At 41.8% G+C, this 24,122-nt stretch overlaps 1 protein-coding gene across 2 annotated transcripts in view; it reads right to left on the bottom strand.

Annotated features, from left to right (window-relative positions):
- Nucleotides 1-509: 509 nt before the first annotated feature.
- TSEN2 (tRNA splicing endonuclease subunit 2) overlaps nt 510-24,122 on the bottom strand; it is an 83,478-nt gene continuing 59,865 nt past the window's right edge. For both annotated transcript variants that reach the window (XM_078661418.1, XM_078661419.1), the window contains 5 exons: nt 23,756-23,894; nt 22,484-22,520; nt 8,986-9,097; nt 1,855-1,944; nt 510-866 (listed from right to left, as the gene is read on the bottom strand). In XM_078661418.1, the coding sequence (XP_078517544.1) occupies nt 807-866; nt 1,855-1,944; nt 8,986-9,097; nt 22,484-22,520; nt 23,756-23,894 (438 nt within the window). In that variant the 3' untranslated portion in view covers nt 510-806. The remainder of the gene's footprint in view (nt 867-1,854; nt 1,945-8,985; nt 9,098-22,483; nt 22,521-23,755; nt 23,895-24,122) is intronic.

The following is a 24,122-nucleotide window of genomic DNA, read 5'->3' as shown; positions in this document are numbered from 1 at the left end:
GCAAATAGGTTTGGCATGGGCTGCCAGTCTCATGGCTTTGTCAAAGCTGGTTTTGTTCTGTCATGGTTTTTACAAACCTTTGTTGTGGCGAGGCTGCTGGCCACTTATCAATCTAAAAAAAACATTGGACTAAAGTAAAAATATTTTTGGGGCGCAATAAGCATTCATTGCTACATAATCCCTAGCACTTAAGGGAACAACTTTGTGTGTGGATGAGCTCACTGTGAAAGGGGAGAATGCCACCAATCACAGTGACCATAGAAAATGGCTGAAGTAGGCTGAACCAGTGCTCCTTGATGGAATAATCGGAAGAAAAGTGTGACTGACACAATAACACACCAGTGGATGAAGGGGGGTGGCTGAAATATTATTGATATCATTTTAGAAAAGTCAAGAGACCTAAAAAGGAGGTAAACCCTTATGGATGTTCAAACAACCACCCCCCCCATCCCACCTCCACTCGCTAAGCAACTGTTCGACAATAAAATGATGATTGATTGACATTTGGAGACTGTTCATCATACTTAATTAAAAAGACAAACTACAGTGGGAGGCACGAAAAAACAATACAATGTTACCCAATTAACTTATACAAAACATTCTGTTAATATTAGGCTTTCTATGTTTATCTTCAAGGTTTCAGCCCAAAAATCGAAACAATACAGTAGAGTCAGTAAAACACTCTAGTAATATGAACAGCAAGTATGGAACAATATTGTTTTACTACATTCGACCAATGTAATTTAATGCTGATCCTGCAATGGAAAGATTGTTTGAAATAAACTCTTTGGCGACACATTCCTCTGTCAAAGTTCATCTTGTTCAGAACGCTCCCGTGATGAGACCCAACGGTTTACAATTAATTCCTAAAAAATAAAATAGATATATATTAGTTTATGATTAGCAAGAGCAAGACCACAGTAACATAGATTCCAGTGTGTATCCAACTGAAACACATATAGAAAACTACTGTGACTCCGTTTCAGTTAAAGATGCCGATATTTTAAATGGCTGTGTATCACATTAGATATCTAAGAGTTGTCAGCAGCGACTACAGGTATGATTGAGATAATAGGACCACACAACATGCTTGCTAATATCTTTAATAAATCTTCATCAAATGTTCTGAAAAGAAGGGCATGCATGTACAACGGACCCATGAAAGTATCTGGCAGATTGTTAAAGGCAGACAAAGGTTATAGCTGGGGAACAGAAATTTGGGTTGGTTGAAGTTATGTACTAGGTTTTTCTTGGGAAACTCAAAAGGAATAATGAAGGGAAAGCTTGTTAGATTGTGTCGTAATCCGATTTCAAATGACAAATACAACCTGGTTTACCCAAAAAACTATTTTTACAGAATGGCTGTTTGTGAACCACCTTAACCACCACAGTTTGCCCGGCTAAGCAAGCGAGAACACTTATATTTCATCTGTCTTTACATGATGCAAGTGGTTTGCTAATAGGTCCAGGTGAAATTTCCTTTACTCCCTCATAATCTTGTGTAGTTTCATGTTCAACTTGTTATTCCCAAAATTATGTCAAACGGGTGAAACCCAGGGGGAGATTATTTAATGTCCAGGGGACCAGCTTGTGCAATGCTCTAAATGCAAATGTCAGACTTTATCAAACTAAATACAATTCAGGAACCACCTCAATATAAAACCATTCAATCTAGCTTATGAAATAGATTTCAGGTGGTATTGTGGGGGACTGAGTGAAGAAAGTTAACAATGTTCCCACCTCACCTGTTGCTCAAATGTGTTCTTGTGCTCTCAGAGTGTTCTTGACCCAAGCTTCGAATAAAGGTTGTCATACAAACTCAAAATAAACAGTTTACTAGAGAAGTTCACTTGCCTGAACTTTTATTCTTTTCAGGCACTCTGGGGAGCACATCTCCTCTTCCGTCATGTCAGATGGTTTGATCAGATAGCAAAATAACAGCTCCTGAGAGGAAGAAAAATCAAAACCGTAGTTGTTATCCTCAAATAATTTGTGGGTGCATCTATCTATCTATCTATATATATATATATATATATATATATATATATATATATATATATATATATATATATATATATATATATATATATATATATATATATATATATATATATATATATATATATATATATATATATATATATATATATACACACGTACATACATATACACACACACACAAACATACAGAAACATTACCAGATGGACAGCTATCTATTTTGTGATGTTAATTTGCACTAAATCACTTTTTTCAAATTGGTATTTTAATTTGTTATTAAAGATGTTGCACTTTATATAAGCGTGTCGGTAGGATCATTAAAATAAATGTCTTTATATTTGTAATATTCTATGGCTCATTGTACAATTGAAAGCATTGTAGTAATGGTAGACTATTGTTTTGATGTGATTACATTTTGTTCCTTTTTTTGTTTTAAACTTCTGTTCTTTGAAACTTTACAATATTAGGAACATATCTGTTGGTATAAATTACATTAATTGCATGACTATAATACATTGTTTATAATAAAGGCCACGATCTGTATTTATTACAAGGATTTGTGAGATTTGCATCTGAACACACATAGTACGTTTTCTATGTTCATGAACTGTGCATACATGTTTTTTGAGGAGCTGGGGTCATTGATTTGAGAAAGGTTGAAATGCTGAAACGCATAATTATATGGAATACATTCTATATTATAACAGCAATCCTGAAGTCCCGGAACGTTTCTTTAACAAGGAGCAAGTGAAGCTCGTCATATTAAACAAGGGTGCTGGGCCCATGAATCTGGACAGTCACATTGGGTGGATGTTACAGGCGTGTTGCAGCATCAGGACCTTGGAGATTATATTATATATAAATATAATCTATCTGCAACAAATAATCATAGCCTGATTTCAAATAAATAAAAAAGTCAGCCATTAATAACAAAAACTGCTATTTGTCTGACATATCTTAACAACTGATACTGCAAATTCAGATATGGTTTACATTATTATTTATACATGAATCAAACTGGAATCATACTATATTCTGAAAAATGATGAACATTCACCCATCAAATTAGTTTAATTTAAGTCTCTGACTAGACATTGGTCTTTCAGGGAGTACCTATGTTTTACCTTGCCAAGACCACCAGCACACAGAGGAAAGACTTAAGGAAGAACAGCTGCTGTAATTTCAAGATTTGGGACACGGTCTACAGTTTCTAATAGGTGTAGAAGGAACTGTCCTGGGGTTTTGAGTTTGACATTAGTCTTATAGTTCCGTAATGGCATTTCTTCAGTGGTGAAGTCTGAATTCAGGAAAAATTCGGCCCGGGCAGGATGTTTAGAGGGGCCTTTATTACATTTGGACAAGTTAACTTTGCGCATCCGCTTTACAGAAGACTGAGAATTAAGTGTTTCCATGCAGCTGGAATTATTCTAACAATTATGACTATCACCGAAGATCCTACAATGCAAAAGTCAGTGTTTTCAGAAAAGCAGGTAAGTGATGTATATTTATTTTCTTCCAAATCTGTTGATAAATGAAAACACTTCTGACTTAAGCCAGGCATGAAATTCCACAGAACTAAAGAGAAAAACGGGGTCAGATGTCAACATTTAATTTCTACCATTTCTTTTAGGTAGTATTAATTAAACTCTGTAGAATGATAAGAGAACACCTTTCCATTGAGGGAAACTGTAGTGTCGCGCTCTAGTCGTTACGTGACCACGTAATGACGTAGAGCGCGGCCGCCATTTTGCATACCAAATGAGCACAGTTATCGGAGCGGCACGGACGGTTTACCCGGCGCTCTCCTGATATATTGAATAAATCTTTGAATACCTCACACGCTCCAGCATATTCATTGGGGGGCATAATAACATCATTACAGTGGCGACGAGGCTGTGACCTGGCAACAGGACTACACCAGAACCCACCGGAGAGCAAGCAAGGAGACCACGAGGTACAGTGACTGGAAGCACTGCACACACAGCAGGAGAGCGTGGCAGAGGACGACGGCATACAGGCAAGCGCACACAGGGGCAGCAGCCACAACGAAGGGGACAGAGGCACCTTAAGTTAACAGTGAAGGAGGACACTCATCCCCACGGCGAGGGCAGGATCAGAACGCTGAAGGGGGAAGAAACATTGGTACTTCAGAGGACTGGGGAAGCGCGATAAGACAGAGATAAACCCACAGAGAAGGGGATACACGCGTTGGAAAGAAGAGGAGCGGCAGGAGACGAAGTTGCTCCAGGTACAACGCGACCCAGCTAAAAGCACCACAGGACAGCCAGGGCTCTGGCGGAACGATCGCAGCACAGTGAAGAGGGTGCCTTGGAGCCCCAACAAGACCAAACACGATGCAGAAGCGCAAGTGCACCGGGTAGTCCAAGAGGAGAAGAAGCGGCACGAGTAGGAGGTCCCGAAATGTGTGCGCAGGCGTCTTCACTCACAAATCCAATCCCCTTCCTGCCTAAACCGGGTGAACCCCTGATGAAATGGGAAGATTGGAGAGAATATTTTATGAACTATTTAGAAGACGAAAATTGAGAAGCATACCCCAGCCAGAGGAGGAAGAGAGTCTTACTTCACAACTTAGGCCCGGAAGGAATCCGGTCCCCGTGCAACGACAAGCAGCTGATGATGATGATGTATTTCGACACGCGATAGAGGATCTGAACAACCATTATAGACCCGCAGTATGCACGTCCATAGACAGATATAATTTTCAACAGAGGAAACAAGCAATGGGTGAGTCTGTGGCGGCGTTAAAGAAACTGGCAATTACATGCAAATTTGGAGCGTTGCACGATGAGTTCATCAAAGACCAAATAGTAATGCACACGACAAACACAGCGATCCAAGACAAACTGTGGGTGAATGGGGATGGCACCCTGAAGGAAGTAATTGTCATGGTAAAAAAGGCGGAACTATCCAAAAGGTGTGCGGAAGCTGCGAAGAGAGAAAGCACCACGAGGCCCATGGTCAATAGAGTCGCTGAAGCCGAACCACCAGAAAGAGGCAAAACGACGGCTGCAGAAGTGAAGGTTCAAACCAAATGGACCCCACGACAAACGCAGGTGAAGAAACCAAATAGAGAGGGAAACAACACTTGCTACCGGTGTGGAAGCCCATCCCATGCAGCGTATGACAAACGTTGTCCTGCCTTCCGGGCAAAATGCATGTATTCGTAGGACACTTTGAGAAAGTGTGTCGCCGCAAGTTGAACAAAACGACAGTCAAATACATAGCGCAAGATGAGGGAGCAGAAGAAGAGGGAGGTGAAGAAGAAGAAGACAATGTATTGTGTATCGAAGAACAAGTACTGGGCATAGACTGCAGACGCTCCAAGAAACCCCAATTGGACATGGTGATGGGAGGGGTACAGATCAAGATGGTGGCGGACTCTGGTTCCCCGTACACCATCATACAACAGACAGTGTGGAGTGAACACTTTAAACCCAGACTGGGATCGCACCTGGAACCCCCAGACATACGTCCGGTCACGTTCACAGGAGAACCCATCCCAATGGCCGGGTACCGAGTCCTGAAGTTCGAATTTAAAGATCGCAGTGCAGAGTGCAAATTGTACATGGCTGAGAAGGGCCCCTCCGTCCTGGGATGGATGGATCAAGGTGACCTGGGCATACAGCTGAATCCTGGAGGGGACACGCAAGTTCTTATGACCGGCGTAGAGCAACATCCAAACGTCAAAAAGATGAAGAGCGAATTTCCCACGGTGTTTGGAGGAAGAGTGGGAAAACTAACGAAATTCACACCCAGAATTGAACTCAAGGTGAACGCAACGCCGGTGTCCCACAAGGTGAGAAATATACCAATAGCAATCAGAGACGCAGTACAACAAGAGCTGCGGAGATTGGAGGACAATGGGATCATTAAACCAATAAACAGCTCTGAATGGCTGGCTCCGTTGGTGGTAGTGGTGAAACCCAATGGCAAGGTTCGTTTGTGTGTGGACCTACGAGAACTGAACAAATGCATAATTGTGGAGAAATTCCCATTACCGAGGTAGATGAAATGCTAGCAGAAACAAAGGGAATAAATGGTTTTCTACCATAGACCTCACTTCAGCCTACCATCAGATAGCCCTGCATCCTGCGAGCAGAAAACTTACATCCTTCATAACACCTTTCGGGTGTTATCAGTTTTGCTGGATGCCGTTTGGCTTAGCGTCAGCAGCGGCAGTATTCCAAACACTGATGCATAAATTGTTTAAAGACCCAGAGGGAGTACAATACTTTCAAGACGACATCCTGGTGATGGGCAAGGATCAAGCCGACCATGACAAAAAACTGGCAACGGTATTACAAATCCTGGAAAGGAATGGCCTAACAGCAGAGTGGGAAAAGTGCAGATTCAGAATGGAGTCAGTTACTTACTTGGGCCATGAGATCAGTGAGCAAGGAATCACGCCCAAACACGCCAATGTCAGGGCGATATGTGAGGCTCCCGCACCAAAGAACAAGGAAGAAGTGAGATCATTCTTGGGGACGGCCGAATATTATAGTAAGTTCGTGCAGCATTTCGCCACCAAGATGCATCACCTGCGACTATTCACACGAGACAAAACAGCCTTTGGGTGGAAGGAAGAGGCGCAAGGAGAATTCCAGAGAATCAAGGAGGACATCAGCAAGGCAGTTCCTTTACAAGGTTATGATCCACAAAGAAAATCCATATTGGCCACTGACGCGAGCGAGAAAGGATTGGGGGCGGTCCTCATGCAGGAGAGAGATAATGGAGAAGTGGTGACTATCAGCTTCGCGTCCAGGTCACTATCAACCACAAAACAGAAATTCAGTGTGATAGAAAAAGAGATGCTGGCAGTGCTATGGGCCATGGCGAAATTCTGCCAGTTTATATGGGGCACGAGATTCCAACTTAAGACTGATCACAAACCCTTAGTCAAAGTGCTCACGTCCTGTGGTCATGCAAGCGCTACACACCGCATTGCAAAAATGACTCTGAAGCTGTTGGATTATAGGTATGATGTTGAATACATCCCGGGAACCAAGAATAAGATAGCAGATTATCTCAGCCGAGCTTCAGCTATGGAGGAAGCTCCGACCGGTGCAGATGAGGAAGAAGTCAAGGTAGCATTTATGGAAGATCATGAGGAAGTGATCAGTAGCGAAGAATGGACACAAGCCTATGAAAATGAACCGGATATTAAAGAAGTCAAGAACTTCATACTGCAAGGATGGCCAGAGAAAAAACACTTGAAAGGAGAACTCAGGAAGTTCTTCGAAGTGCGTGAAGAGTTATCCATAGGAGACCAAGGGATCTTCCTATGCAGAGGAGATAAAGTAGTCCCTCCAGTGTCGATGATACCACGGTTGCTAAGTGTATTGCATGAAGGGCACCTAGGCATAGTGAAAACCAAGATGAGAACCAAACAGATGTACTGGTGGCCGGCAATGGACATTCAGATCGAGAGACATGTGAGGGAATGTGACCAGTGCCAAAGGGCGGACAAATCTCAAACCTTATTACGGCCTTCCTTGGGGAAGTTTGATAACCCTGCCAACCCGTGGGAGGAACTATCCATAGACATTCTAGGACCGGTACTGGATGCACAGGGAACCCCGAAGTATGTTTGTGTTCTCATTGATCGGTATTCTAAGTGGCCCGAAGTGGACATTCAAGAAGAGATGTACACGGAGACAATTCTCAGGTTTCTTACAGCCACCTTCCCCAGAGAAGGCATCCCCTGCTCTATTCTGAGTGGCAATGGACCTCAGTTCACATCGGAGAAGTGGTACAAATATATGGAGCAAAATGGTATCAAGGACAAACACACATCGGTGTACCACCCGGCGGGCAACGGGCTAGCCGAAAGGTTTAACCGTGTCATAATAGGCTCCATACAGCCAGCCATAGGAGTGGGGAAGGACTGGGAAAAGGAAGTGAAAAGTACGCTGTGGGCATACAGAATCACACCCACGGGCACTGGGTACAGCCCGTTCCAAATATTAAGAGGCCGCCACCCCTTTACCAAAGACAATCTGGCGTGGAGGGAGAAGACGGTGACGAGCAAATGGTCACCGACGGTAGTGCAACACAACTTGGAGAAAGCACAGAGAATATATACTGAGCATTACAACAAGAGATGGAATGTGAAGGAGACACTGTTGGAAAGAGGGGAGTGGGTCAGAGTCAAATTGGCCCAGTTGAGAAGGAAAGGAGACAGTAAATACAGCGCGCCCATGCAAGTAAAAGAAGTATATGATCGGGCTGCATTACTAAGTGACGGAAACGTATGGTCGCAAGATCGCATGTCCAAATGCAATAAAGTACTGCAGTGGACAAGAGAGGTAGGATTGAGGACACAAGTGAATCAATGTTCACCTACAGATAGAACGTCGCCATGTGAAGGAGAGAGGAATTTAGGAGCAGAAGGAGGTGGAGTCGAGCATGATGATGGAGATAACCCCATCGCAGAAGATCACCAGGAGAATGCTGGCATGACGCCTGGGAGAGAGAGCCCTCAGGAAGCAGGGAAGAGAATGATAAGCAAAGCAGAGGAAAGTGTGGAGAGTTCCACTTCCACTCCAGTAAGACGCACCTGTGCAGGGAGAACAGTGGTGAGGCCAGTGAAATTCAGAGACTATGAATTGAGTGAAGTGAAGTAACTCCACCTGAGGGACTCACAGACATATTGAACTTTGTTGTTATGTATAAAGAAGGGAGATATGTAGTGTCGCCCTCTAGTCGTTACGTGACCACGTAATGACGTAGAGCGTTGCCGCCATTTTGCATACCAAATGAGCGCAGTTATCGGAGCGGCACAGACGGTTTTCCCGGCGCTCTCCTGATATATTGAATAAATCTTTGAATACCTCACACGCTCCAGCATATTCATTGGGGGGCATAATAACATCATTACAGAAACATCAAAGAAAATGCATCACTCACAGAACAACGGCCCAAATGACAATATATTTAGAGGAGAATACCACCTAGGGGTTACCTACCTTTGAAACATTCACCGTTGTTCGATTCAAGCCAGCCAGTGACTTCCACGTAAATGGTCTTCGTGCTGAACCTTGAAATTGGTGGTCAACGAGCTCTACAATTACAGAATAGCTGAATAAAAACAAGAAACGACATAAAGGCATTAATCTGGAATCATTATATTGGTATTTGAAACTTTTGAAATCACAGTGTAAATTGTGAAGGAAACAGCAATGTCTTATTTTTCTTTAAAAATCTTTTTTTTTTTTTTTTAAAGGAACACCCAATAACCTTAAAACGATCAGGTGAAAGTCTAGTACTGTACAGGCATACAGAGAAAAACAAGATGCATAGACTATTTTATGTTTTTCAATTTCTTTAATATTTTCAAAGGTCAATCGCACCCCCCTCCCCGCACAGCCCGGGCCCGCCACCCACCCTCCAAAACAGGAGAGAGGGAGAACAGACAAACATAGGTATAGAGCAATGGCAAGGGAGCGTGGTATTCATCAGGTTGGCGCTGGATCCGTGAATTGTTCAATGAGCGATGCCATTGTCAGTCAGAGCTTTGTGGATGAGTGCTTAACAGATCTCCATTTTCGAGCTTTGCGGTTCGTTCGTTCAGGTCAGGCTTATGCAGACCTCTCTGGGGAGTACACTTCTATGTTTAGCAACTGACAGGCCACCTTGAGCGATTGAATTTGATGGAGTTCCCCCTTGAGACGAAACATCCGGTGAAAGGGGTGGCCCCACGAGTAAGACACTACAGTAGCTCAAAGATGAGAGGTGATTGGTCGGAATGCTCTACGCTTTTGAAGAGTTGATATGGCTAGGTCTTGGTATAAAGTTTGTTTGTGTCCACGAAACTGGGTTGGGCCTTTGTCCTAGCTGAAGGATGCGCTCCTTCAGCTGGAATTCGTGGACGCACGTTAGGATATCCGTAGGAGGTGCGGGTGCAGATCGCCTTGGTCCCACTCAGTGAGTGCGAACCAGTTTAATTTCAAAATTTGGAGATGCTTTTAGAATCGTCCTAAAGAGGTCCATGACAAAGGAGGTGATATCCAAACCCTCTGCCTCAGCCGGAACCCCTCTGATGCAGATGTTATTGCGGCACAAGAGGTTTTCCAAATCTTCTGTGTGGGCCTGCAAATCTAAGTGCTGATCATATAGACGCACGATCTCTTGTTGGAGTTGTCAATCTCTTAATTTCAGCTCGATTCAAGCACATCAAGCGTATCCACTTTATTGCAGAGGGCGTCCATATCCTGTTGCGTCTCTTTAAGTTCATCAGAGATCTCCTTTTTCATAGTCTGAAGGTTGTTGCACAATGAAGCAAACAGTGCTTCTATAAATGAGCAGGTTAGAGGGGCCTCTGGGTTGTCGGCATCCAACAATGGTGCCTGCTCAGAGGCCAGCGAGGAGTCATCTGTGTGAGAGCTTGGGATCTTGAGCAAAATCTCCTTCACTGAGTGATCCTTCTTCCCTTTACTCATGGCCATGGCGAAGTATGTGATAGTGTCACTGCAATAAGGGTGCGTGGCAGCGCTGCGTCTAAGAGCGTTGCAGCCACAAGCAGGTGAACGAGTGTCGTAGCCCGAGGCGTCAGGAGAGGTTGGAAGCCAGAGCCCCAGAGATGGATGTTCTCAGGATCCACGCTGTCCCACGCTAGGGCCGCCGCTGATGTGCGCTGCTAGGCACTGACCTGTGCCACACTGTCCGCTTAATACAATGCTGACCTTGAAGGCCAATCTGGGGCTGCCGTGTCCTCCCACTCTGAGGGTGGCTGGTTCACTTGGCACCTTTAGAAGAGTCCCAGTAACAAGTTGCCTGCTTCGCCCTGCAACCAGCCCAAGGGCCCCGGTCCAGTCCATCCAAGCAAAGCCTCGTGGCTCACAAAGCAGACCGATATTCAAGTCCTCAGCCAAGCGTAAGAAGGGGTCGCAAATGGTGTAGTACACATCATGGCAGTGAGGCATATGGAGGAACCTCATGGCCTCCTGCCTGTGGGCATTCACTCGTAGCTACAGCAATGTACCTGGTCCATTCAGCCCAGAGGGACGGCAGCACCAGCCACCCTTTAGCAACTGCGAGGATATAGTCTGCAAAACCCTCCAGCCTTACCAGCAGCGGGTCCCCCGCCAGTCCGCCAGCGTGGAAGGGCTGCGTCGACTGTCCCATCGCAAGGTTGGTTCCCATGCGGCATCTTGTTGCAGCCCCCATCCGCCAAGACAAGTGGATCCCGTGGCACAGGAAGGCAGGGCCAATAATTTTCGGCCACAACAACAGCTTCGGATGTCGTCAGGCAGGCCACCCACTGATGCCGCTCACTCCAAGCCACGAAGGCCCATCAACAAGTCCACCGATGGGGAGGTGGTTGTGGGGCTGGGGGAGGAGTGGAGGGATGTATTGCCTCAGCAGCACCAGTGTCTCCAGCGTCGGGCCCCAAGTCTAGGGTCCAGCTACAGCAGCCTCGTACCGGGCCCCAAGGCTGCCCACTCCTATTCAATTCCCTTACATTGAGCAGTCGCCAGCTGGCGATTCAGGGCCAGCTGAGAACCAGGCAGGGGGCTCTGCACTCCACCTGGGCAGGCTGGCTCAACCCGGCTAGGTCTCAATTTTATCCGGGGGAGGAGCCAATGGACGTCGGGGATCCAGAATGCCGGGTAGGTCACACCATGCTATGTTAGGCCCAATACCAGCAAGGCATGTCTATCGCTGCGATTCAGTGTAACCACTCCTCAAGTTGCCCCCTAGGGGTGTTCGGCGGGATGCCAGGTTATCCACTGTACGAACCAGGCCCCCAACTCTGGCCATTCAGTGGCTTGGATGAGAAGGCCGGCCGGCGGTCTGTGCTGGAGAGATGGGGAGAAGCGTCTCACCCGATCGACACCTTGGCCGCCCCCCATAGACTATTTTATGAGAATTGGCTACAGTGGAACATCCATGACATATATCCAATCTAAGGGGCTGTGGCTAATCCACTCAGGGGGCTTTATACAGTGGGGGGTACAGATTCCTCATGAACCATAAAACATGCAAAACGCTTTAATATTTACTCTTCGATTCTAGCTGTGTAACCATACACCTCAGCACTTTTGTGGACCATTGCAAAGCTAAGACATATCAGTATTTTAAGAGAAGTGAGTTATTTCCACTGTAACAAAACAGACAGGTGAACTGTGAAGAGAAGTCACTGCAGGTGATTTTTTGGGCGGCGGAAGTAGACACACAGTTAAACTGAACCAAATAAAAGTAGTTTTTGCATTTTCCATTAAACTTAGAGTTATTTGACGATTGATCTGTTCATCTATCATGAGAAGGAATACCTGGGTCAGGGAATCCTTTAAAATCTTGTACGGTAAGGTGGCAGACCTTTGGAGAAAGCGGCCTTAGTCTCTTGGTATTGTAAATCTCTTACGTGAAAAATATAGTATTGAGGTCTTTTAGCTCTAGGAGAGGTAGTTGGTAAGTAAAAGCAGTTGAAAATGCCCTGAGATTATATATGGAATAAGGAATTATACAATTTTCTCTCCAATTCTCTGAAGACCAGCATGATAAACTCTGATCCATACATTTTTCCAAGGACTTCCTATTTGCTAGATTTTAATTGCATTCAAACACTGCAGTCCAAGAACAACACTCACAGTATCAATTCTGCATTCTCAAATACACTTAAAATCTAGAAGCACAGCTTTTAGGGTGCAAGCTGACTGCCAGAAAATGGAATGCTTTACGTCATGTATAAAAGTAAGAATCCGAATATTCCAGGTTCAGAAAGTAACTCAAAATATGTCTCTTAGGCTACAAGAATCAGCTATTGCAATGCCTCAATTATTAGTTCGGTTTCTCTAATGCCAGGAAACGTCTGTGAGCGTATGCTTCATATGAAAGGGAATGTTCTGGACCTGTTTTGTAAACCGCTTCACTCATACACAGACACCCACCTTAGCTTTCTTTTACCCATACATGTGCTGTGTGCATGGGTGTCGATTGCAGTATGAATAGCACCTGGAAGATGGATTGCTGCAGCACAAAATAGTGCTTCCCTTGCTGTCTTTGGAAGAGCGCATCAGAAGACGGAAGACGGAAGAGGTTTCATTCCCTTTTGTGCTCACCCGTAGACTGTCTGGAGGCAGGGAATCTCCTGTTATATGCAGTCTCTCACTCATTTGAGTGCCTATACACCCCTTCTTCCTGAAAACCTGAGAAAAAAAGTCCACAAAGATGTTTTTTTCCTTTTTTTATTGCTTGCTTTTATGATTTGTTAAATTGACAGTTGCACTGATTTCTCCACCAGTTGTACACTTCAAGTAAGCGCGCCAGATGTAAATTATTTTTGTCTGACCAAGCTCTGCTACACCAGCACAGAGGAATGCATTTCAAGGAACAGGATTCTGGAAGTTTGCGTTTTTTGCATCAGGCAGTGAGTGTGGCCTATCCCAACTGGAATGTGTTCAAGTTTGCGGGTCCTGATTACAAGGTGTCAGTTTATTTTAAAAGTCTTGATCCTCAACATTACTTACTTGTTCCCTTCAATATGAAATTTAGAAACTAAAATTAAAATGACTAAAATGTTGCAGCTTAGACCTCGCCAACAGAGAATGAAACAGTCCATCTGTGTCATGAGTCCTCCCATGCAGTTGTACATACGTTAATGTTGTGGCACTTGAACTGCCAATGAACTACTGTACAGTAATCGTGACGAAACCCAATTTTTTATTTTTGCCCAATTCGTACCGTGGTAAACTTTCTGTTGCCTAGGTGGGGGAGCTTTGGGTCAGGGTATTCCTTCCCTTAGACAAGTTGATGTTAACGCTTCTGTTAAATGTGAAGCTCCTAATTGATGGCAATACACCCACATTGGTGCAGAATCTTTCTGTATACGTGTTTTTTCTTTGGAGGACAAACTGTTTTTTTTTTTATAAATCTTTTTATTGAACCAGAAAACAGGCTTCAGATACAAGAGAATCCCAATATACATATACAAGTTAAGTTGAGTACACAGTCATCATCATTCATTACAATGTTGTGCGCAGGTAGATTTAATGCAGTTCTGGACACAGACCGATTGTATTTGTCACTCACCCTTCACAGGATAGCCCACTCAGCGACCCCTCCGAACCCCATCAAAGGCCTTTATATGCTGTCCAGGCACCCCATATTTTCTCCCACCTGCGAGGGCATCCAGACTTTGATAGACCACCTGCTCTGCATTATAACACCAGTCCATATCGCACAGCCATGCTGCTACTGTCGGAGGCTCTGCCGCCTCTCATGCACGTGCAATGTTCCTTTTTGCGACCCCCACGCTAACGCCAGCCACAGCCGGGCCAAGAGGTCAAGTGATCTCTCCTGTAACCGTGAGGATATGCCACCTGGACTTCACTGGGACCTGCTCGCCCACTACAGCTTCCATTATGCGAATTACACTCCTCCAGTACTTCTGAATCCTGGGACACGCCCATAGTATATGAAAGAATGAACCCTTCTCGCCACAACCCCGGATACATAACTCAGAACCAATCCCATTAATCCGGACCTGCACCATCCTCGAGGCATAAGACCTGTGGAGGATGCTGAGTTGAACAAGCCGAAAGCGCGCCCTGACAGCTATTTCTCTGGGGCTCTGAAGGGCCTCCGCCCAATCATCATCCTCCAACAGTCCCACATCTGATTCCCAGGCCTCCCGCAGGGAACCCAGACAGTCCGGAAAATTGTTTATCAGCTTTTTGTATGCAAGTGATACCGCTTTCTCAATCATGGGGTCTACGAGGAGTCGATCCTCCAGGGGGGAATATTCTGCAATCGTAGTCCTTTCTTTCAGAAAGCAATGTAATGCAGAGCGCAGCTGTCGATGTCCAAGCAATTCACCGTCGCCTATTTGAAAGCCCTCCCGTCTGGTATCGAACGTCACCATTTTGCCACCCTTCCAGACATCCTTAAGCACGTCGATACCGATCAGACTCCATTTACGGAAACCCTGTAACTGCCGCGCCACTGTCAAAAAAGCTCCCTCCCACTGTGGAGTCTGACAAACTGTTTTCTTGAACAAAATGGTCTTGGTTGTTCACCCATCCACTTTCAATCAGATCTAACATATTCTGAGCTCTTCACCTGTTAATTTTCCACATTTCTCATGTAAAGTTTGTCAGAGTCTCAAACAGGATTTTTTTTAGAAATTCATTGGTGTAAGAGGTCTGAAAGCTAGGTAGAAAACCTGTCACTTTTCTACAGACCATTTTTCAACCATTCCTGGTGCTAGATAAGAAAGTGTATTCGTTACAATTCTGCTAGAGGTCTTCTCTTTGTCTCGCATGTTGAGCTTCTTCATAAGTACTGTGAAAGGTCTTGTAGGTCTATTGATAATTCAAAGTGCCTGATCAGGCATTCTTTTGGCTCTCATTTCCTGAGAGCAGAACAACATTGTCTGTGTTTTGGAAATCTGCAATGTCTTACTTAAAAGGTTAGAAGCAATGTCTTACTTGGTGTTAAAAATCAGCAACTTAGGTTTTACTCTGGGCAGCCAGTGCACCGACAGGTATGTATCCTCTATCAAGCCCAATTTTGTTTTCTTTGGTGTTCACTACATGCACCCTCTTGCAGTCTGATCCATCTTATGCGCCCGGTCTATTTGCCTGTTGCAGCGTCGCACAGTCTGTACTGAACCCCTTGCTCGGGCCCTTCGCTGTCCAGTGTTCTTGGCCCAGCCACTTTTTACCCAATGGCAGGATCCTCCCACTGAGGAGGATGAGACTGCATCTCTCACGTTCTTTTATTTCAGATCTGTGTCTATGTGGGTCTTTTGTAGTGGTCTGGTCCAGAAGTGGAAGGAGGCATATTATGGGCCTCATTGTGGTTTCAAAACTGACAGCCTCATTACAATGGAGGCTGTCGGTTTTGAAACCGGCCGGACACTCGGGCTGGCTTCTGACAGGTTCAAGGAGCCTGTCTGCCAGTCGGACCCGGCACGTAATCCCTATGGACGACGTTTTACACCGTCCGTATTACAATCTCGGTTTCCAGCAGGTTGTCCATGCTGGGCTTTCCGACATGGAACCCAGTAAGAAAGAGACTTTTGGGGGGCCCAGGAAGGGCTCCCTCAGCCAGCGACTTCTGGTTGGGGGCCTACGTGCCCCCCTGTTCATCCATGCACCGTGTGGCAGGCACCATCAGTTGCCTTCAAAGGGGCAGGGATGAGCACAAACTGCCTTTTCTGTATGGGAGCTTGTGCTGCGGCCGGTTTCTGACCGCAGCACAAGTTCTCATACAGAAAAGGGAGCTTGCACCTGCACCAAGCGCAGTTGATTTAGCAGTCAGACCCATATCCGAAACAGTGTCAGGCAGACGCAAGTCCACCAGACATTGAAATAAGGCCCTATGTGTTTGGTGTCATGGAACTGACTAGGCTTTGGGCAAACAGTCTGTGTTTGTCTTGCATGTTTATATTTTGGTTCATGGTGGACCTGCCTGTCGCATGGTGACTCTCCCAACACAATTGAGTTATGAGAACATTAAGTAAGCATTAGAATTAGTTTAGTGTGTACAATCACTACCAGAGAAGGCTAGAGTTTCCCCATGGTATTACAGCTTTACTTTCATTCGGGTACTGATTTAGTGAAGTGGGAGAAGTTGAACAATGCCCAAGGCAACCATTGTAGTAGTATCTGTTCTCGGGGACCACAAAGCTGTGCTGCTTTCTAGTTTCCATTTCACTAATACTTCAGCTAGAGATTAAATGCATTCCCTCCTGAAAAATATTGTAATGTCACATTTTTCTCAGAAGATTTGGAAGAGCACACATGATGTCCGGTATTTTGGGGGAGGGGGTGTTTTGTAATCATTTATTTCTGTCCATGTTAGCAGTCCAATCAGCGTCTTATTTCTATGGATTATCCTGTTCTTCATTGAAAACAAAGAATTGCCAGGCTGTAGGCAAAGACTGGCCAATTGGTAAAATGGTTGTGTAGTCAAATTACTTTTGTTGCAGGCTAAATGATCAAAAATACTTAATATAGCACTATCCCACATGCAAATAATGTTGTTTATTTCTACAGTTTACATCCTCTGGCGGCATGACATTTCAAAAAGTCTTCTATCTCTAGATTCCTAAACCCCTACATAAATAATTGACATTGCCCCAAAACCTTTGATTGTTACCTCTCCTTTCCTTCCTACAGATCTCCCTCTCCTTCCTTTTCATTCTCTGAATGACTTTTCTCTCAGAGTAGAGCCTTCTCCAAGACCCATATCTGTATGCAATAACCTCTATTATTGCATCTTTGTAAATTACCCACACATCATTGCATAGATCACAACCTCTTCTTTGAAAATATTTCCTTGGAACCTAGCAATAATTAATCTCCTCTAGCCTACTATTCATCCCACCAATAATTTGTGTGAACCCACATATCACCAGCAAATGATCGCACAGAACGTTTATTAATTTAATATCAAACAAGATTAATCTCATTAACCATTGGATTAACCACTAACCTTTGGTTCTGAAGTAGCATGCTGCTCACCAGAAAGCACTTCAATATCAGGGGTAGCAAACACTATATAAATGCAATTAAAATGTGTACAACATTACAAAGGAAGTAAATCAGAGTCCTTTTTAGTTGACTACATCTCTCCTACTGGAACCTCTACTATTCAAAAACACACTGCAGTGTGTCTTAATTGTATAGTGCCTGCACAACCAAAATCTGCAATTCGAACCCTGTTTTCTGCAACACCACTCCCCATATGCCATTCAAGAATGATATTAAACAGTGTTTGGGCTGAATATCAGGAAGATTTTGGAGGGAGAAATATAGGAAAATAAATATTGTGATACACAAATATCATTAAGGACTAATATATTTGACAAGAATAGCAGAATTATTTAGATGTGTAATATCATTTTTAACATTACTGAAGAGTAATATCGTTTTTAATATTTTCAATTATATAGTGGTAAAAAATATCCCGTATTAATTATTTGAATGTGTTTTAGCAGATACAATCATTTTATGTGTTACTATTGTTTACAGAGGTTATTTTAAATCATTTTTTATAGTTATTTATAGTGTTGTGGGGGTTGTTGGGTTTGTAAGGTATAGGGTGGGAAGTAAATTAGGAAATAATTAACAATTACCAATTGTTAATTGTTTAATTCATTTCAATTATGTAATTTATGGAATACTTATTTATTTTACTTATATTTTAGTTGCGGGCTGCTAGGTGCTAGGTTTGTAGGGGTCTATGGTGGTTAGACAATTAATTAGTTAACTTAATTGAAATTAATTATTTAATATGATTAAAAAATAAAATATGGAATACTGATTTATTGGTTCTAATATTTTAGTTGCTGGATGCTAGGTTTGTGAGGGTCTTGGCTGGGAAGTTAATAAGGTAATAACTATTTAGCAATTAATTATTTAATTGATTTTAAATACGTAAATAATGGAATAATTACGTTTTATTTTAGGTGCGGGCTGCTAGGTTTGTAGGGGTATAGGCTGTGAAGTTAATAATTTACAAACAGTTATTGATAATTAATTCTTTTAATGAATAGTAATTATGTAAATTGTTTTTTTATTTTTTATTACACATATATTGATGTTAAATATTTTTTATATTAAGAGTTTAATATTTCTTATACATTTATGGTGTTACTTATATATGTAATGTGTCTGAAGTGGAGCCATTTCCCTACTCCTTTTTAGACTGCAGTAGGAATAGCAAAATTATCTCTTTGAGGTCTGATCATTTCCCTACTGTTGCACTGCTTGAAGTGGGAATAGTAAATCTCACCTCTCTGAAAATCCAACGCTTTCCCTACTGTTGCACAGACGGGAGTGGGAATAGTAAACTGTACCCCTCCAAAGTCCAACATTTTCCCTACTGTTGTGCTGTTTGGAGTGGGAATAGTAAATGTTGCCCCTCCAATATCCAACTCCTGCTGTTGCACAGACAGGTGTGGGAACTGTAAATTCCATCCTTCCGAACTCAAATGCGTTCCCTACTGTTACACAGATTAGAGTGGGAATAGTAACTTTTACCCCTCTAAAGTCCAACACTGTCCTTACTGCTGTGCTGTTTGGAGTGGTAATAGTAAATTCCACCTCTTCAAAATCAAGCACTTGCCCTCCTGTTGTTCAGACTGGAGAGGGAATAGTAAATTCACCCTTCCGAAATAAAACGCTTTCCCTACTGTTGCACAGACTGAAGTGGAAATAGTAAATGGTCCGACTTCAAAGTCCAACACTTTCTCTACTGTTGCATAAACTAGAGTGTGAATAGTATATCTAATATTCAGACTAAAAATGTTGGTTAAACAGAGTTTATAGCATTAATTGTTTTATATTTTTCATTATTTGTTTTTATTTTAAAATGTATTTTAATGTTCATATCTTTTGTAAATGTGTTTTTTTTTGTTTCCAATTTTATTTGTTGTGTAAATTATATTTTTGATTGTTTTATTGTGTGTATATATATATATGTATATATATATAGATACACACATGTATGTAGTCTAATATGCTTAGGAAAACTATTTATTTTGGATTAGATTACTTTTAATATTTTAAATGTATCAGTTGCGAATAAATAGATAAATATATATCAAAATAGCTCCGCTCGTCCCAAATCTTCAAATCTGATAGTGAATGATCCACAAGGTTAAAATGATTGGCTACAGGCTGGTCAATTTTCTTATTAATTATTGCTGATTTGTGGTTCCTGAATCGTGTGCGGAGGTCATTCACTGTTTGGCCTACATATTGTTTTTTACAGCTTTGCCGTTGGCACTGAATCACATAAATAATGCATGTTGAGCGACATGTAGGATGCTGCCTTATTATTAATTAATAAAAAAATTGACCAGCCTGTAGCCAATCATTTTAACCTTGTGGATCATTCACTATCAGATTTAAAGATTTTCCCCGTGGAACATGTCTCAAAAGAAGAACTACTGGACTCCAGGGAAAACCTCTGGATGTACCGTTTAAAATCATTGCATCCAGATGGACTGAACATTACTGACAATACAACCTGATTACTGCATATCTCAAGAACTCTCAGGACTGCATTGATTCCACATTCCAAATGGAATCTTCACTCATGATGCTTTTTGAAAATTCAGCTGTGTCATCTGTGCAGCCACTGAGCTTACCATCTTGAAACTACCTGAGGAAGGCGGAAGCTGAAACGTTGTAGTGGAAATATATTTTTGTTCTTTGGTGAATCTATCTGTTTGAGTCACTTCTTTCTTGGATATTTTATTTCTTTGTGACTCATTGTATCCTTTGGGATCCAGATTTTTGCCCTGGCTGGCTGTTGTTTTCTTGTGATCCTTCATCTTCAATATATATATATATATATATATATATATATATATATATATATATATATATATATATATATATATATCTCCAGTTGAAGGCAGTCGCCGAAACACGTTGACTGTCCATACATGCTTGCACTCATGGTGTACTGAAAATAAAGTACTTTTAAATTGAAAAAATACTGTGCTGTGAAGATTCTGGCTGAATGATGAGGATCGCGGGGTAGTTTTGTCTGAAGATATATATATATATTTTTTTACATACAAAGCATCCTCGGAATAAAAGTGCACTCTAAACCAGCTCTTTTCTACAGGCAGAACAGCATTTATTCAAGCACTGAGTTAATTTCTTCGCCTTATGCGTTTCGTGGCTTCAATCCCCTTGATCACAGGCATCAACATGTAATGGGATAGAAAGAAGGCACTTCGCAGCATGTGACTTTTAAACCCTCCAACTGGCAACAGGTAAGTACAACATAGTGTTGCATGCTGGAGAAAAGAAGTCCGTAATTTATATATATATATATATATATATATATATATATATATATATGTATTAGCCTCACAGCTATAGTGCATTAGGAGCACACACGTTCTGTAAACACTTGCACCCATTAGCTGCGCTTAAGATGTACAAAATTACGTATAATTTATAACGTAGTTACTCGCCACTATGTAAACTGTAAAACAAACTTGCACACTCCTAGGATTATGTCATCAGTGATGTCATAACATGTCATCAGTGATATCATACATGAGATCATAAGCAGTACATGGTGGGGGCGCAAATTATAATTAGCACTGATACCTGTAATTAGTGAATTTCTGTGCTTTTTTGTTCAAAATGTTAATGTTCACACTGACATTCACTTAACTATAACGTTACTTAAACTTTTGTTTTTTCAGTGTGTGTGTGTGTGTGTGTGAATATCTAAACATACACACACTTATATAGTATTAAGAATTTGTGGAATATATTTAATGTATATTATTTCAAAATTATATATTAAAATATTTAACATTTACTAATTTAAACTCTTTTTTAATTATTTTTGGACGATATTAGTGTAAACGATATTTTTTTCTGATACTTTTTGTACTTACCATTATAAGTATATGTTCACGATATGGAAACAATATCTTTTTTCCGATATTTTGACAACAATATTTCTTGGAACAATATTGTGTCAGCGATCCATATTTAACTGCTAATTTTTTTAAGATACTTCTATAGTGGTTGGCTCTAACTGCCTACTGTTCATGGTGCCATCTTCACATATCGGATTCTGACTTCCACACCATGATCCTCTTTGTGGAGACATTTTACCTTTCTTTCTTCTCTTTCTCCAATCGGAAGCAACAATGCAGTCGTCTTCCTGCCCATTTTTATATTTCCTCTTTTACCATTTCATCTGCACGTAAACCCTTTCCAAGACTATTATTTTTCTATTAGTTATACTTTTTTTGTTATACTGGGGCACTTCTTGCGTTCAATTAAGCTCTGCACTTGATTTATAACTGCTTTAAAACCGCCTATTCTATCTTGATTCCTACTTGTAAATTTCCATTTTGTAATGTCCACTGAAACTTTACTGTATTTTTTGCAATTATCTTTAAAGACAGGCACACTTGTATATATATTTATTGTTTTGTACTGCGGCTTTGTTTTACTGTATAAAATGATCTTGAATAAGCAAAGTACCTGTGCGTGCATGTATTTTTGCCATATTAATGCAAACTATCAACTTTGTATTAATCGTAATGCTCCAATGACCTGAGGCCATCCTTGAGATTTAATAATCGGAAATGAATATATGGAAAATAAAGGTACAAACTTCTGCACAGTTGAAGGAAACCAGAATCAGCAGAACATTTATGTGACGACATGCCATGCGCTTAATGCAGGCAAACCTTCAACATATTTTTCCCACAAGGCATTATTTCTCTTATGTATCACATATGTAAGCTATGGCGCATCCATTACCAAAGTTTGCTTCCTCTCCCTCCACCTTTGTATGCTTTTTTAGTTTCTGTCAAAAAACATAGCTACTGTTTACTGTGCTTAATTCATAAATAATCAACATTTTACCTACAGCTGTATTATTTATCAATAAACAGTGAAAACTTAATAGCGAATGCATCATCTTAAGAGGCTTACTATTTAAGTATTTAAAAAAATGATGACTCCTAACCTTGCATGGTAGAAAGCAGGGCCTTTCCGATACAGCACTGAAACAAAAGGAAATCACAGGTTTTTAAAAACAAAGGTTAGCTACGATGAAGCTTTAAAATTCACTTTTCCCTATACCAATAGACTTCCATGATTACAAGTCATCAAGCAGTTTTTTTTGTTACAAACACAAACAAAAACAATAATAGTCAAAGCCAATAGTTCATGCCTTTTGACTTTGCCAATGCAGAACTATTGGCATAGCAATACTGTTTGCTGATTTTGTTTTACATCAGTAAAAACAGAAAAGAAAGCATGATGAGGTGTACCGTGCATGCGACAGGAAGCTGCCACCACCTTTTTTATTTAAATTTTGTAAAAATGAATAGAAGGCATGTAGATGGGTTTGTTAAAAGAAAAGGCAAATTACATGTGCTGCCCCCAGCCCCCTACTAAAAAAAAGGTTAAAAAAAACCAACACATCAAGATAGGTTGGGGGTAGCAACTGAGGAGTAGCGGGACAAAGTTAATATCAGAGCCGTAAGGGGGGGGTTTGAGATTTGTCACGGGGGATCAATGGGGGAGGGAATAAAATAAAAATCAGCTGGAATGGAAGTGGTAGTGGAAGCGATGAACTAGCTTGAGGGTGGAGCATGAGCAACTTTGAGAGCGTGGGTGGCAGGGGAATGGAGGAGAAATGAAGGGGAGGAGCCGCACATGAGAAAAAGAGCAAGATTATACAGGCAATCCCACGCAGTGTTATAAGCAAATGAAAATACTTCTCTTAATGTGAGTAGTGGAAGCACACAAGTCATCCAGTCAAAAGGATGGTAAGGATGCCATGCCCTGGGGTGGGACAAACACAAGAGGTAGAAAAGCCATCTAATAAGAAGCAAGAAAATGAAACTGTCGAGAAAGCCAACTAATGGTAAGCAACCAGCTGTCTGAAAACCCATTGTAATTTTTGGCATTTTATACAATACCGCTGCCACCTAAAAACATTAAACATGTTCAACTTTATTGCAGGCTCTTGCATTATCGATACAAATCATTTTGTGTTTAGCCAATCGAGAGTAAATATTCCCTTCTTCGTACACTGGAACTAAGTGAGACAGAGGATTAATTCATTTTAACAAACGGATGCTTGAATACCCAAACAACTGGCTTTCAAGCATTTGCTGCATACATCCTTCAGAATTTTCAAAACTCTGAAAATGACTTTATCAGCCTTTATGTGCTCACAGCAAGCACTGCTTACATGGTATAGGTTTTTCTTAAAATAAGTTTTACTTACAGAGATCGGTGCCATACTTCAGTCCTACTTTGGGTACCCAGCCCTTGCTCCTGAAGTAGTGGTAAGCCATATATGTTGATCTGAAACTAGGCTGCACTTCGCTGAACACTTCCCATAGCTTCAGGATGGGTAGAGGCTCCTACGTTCACACAACAGGCAGGAAAATAATCTTCTTAAAGTCAGTGGCACTAATATATTTATTTTGATAAACATCGGGCAACATATTCAACAATATAAACACAATGATGCTGCAATTTTGCAAACTATATATCTAATGATTGACTATTTACGCACGAGAAAAGTTAGGAATAACACAATTTACTTTTGCAAACCAATCCCCTGAATCGTTTGTCCTTGGCTTCAGCAC

This window comes from Lissotriton helveticus, chromosome 9, assembly GCF_964261635.1.
Source record: "Lissotriton helveticus chromosome 9, aLisHel1.1, whole genome shotgun sequence".
Lineage (NCBI taxonomy): Eukaryota > Metazoa > Chordata > Amphibia > Caudata > Salamandridae > Lissotriton > Lissotriton helveticus.
This window is presented reverse-complemented; position numbering and strand designations above follow the sequence as displayed.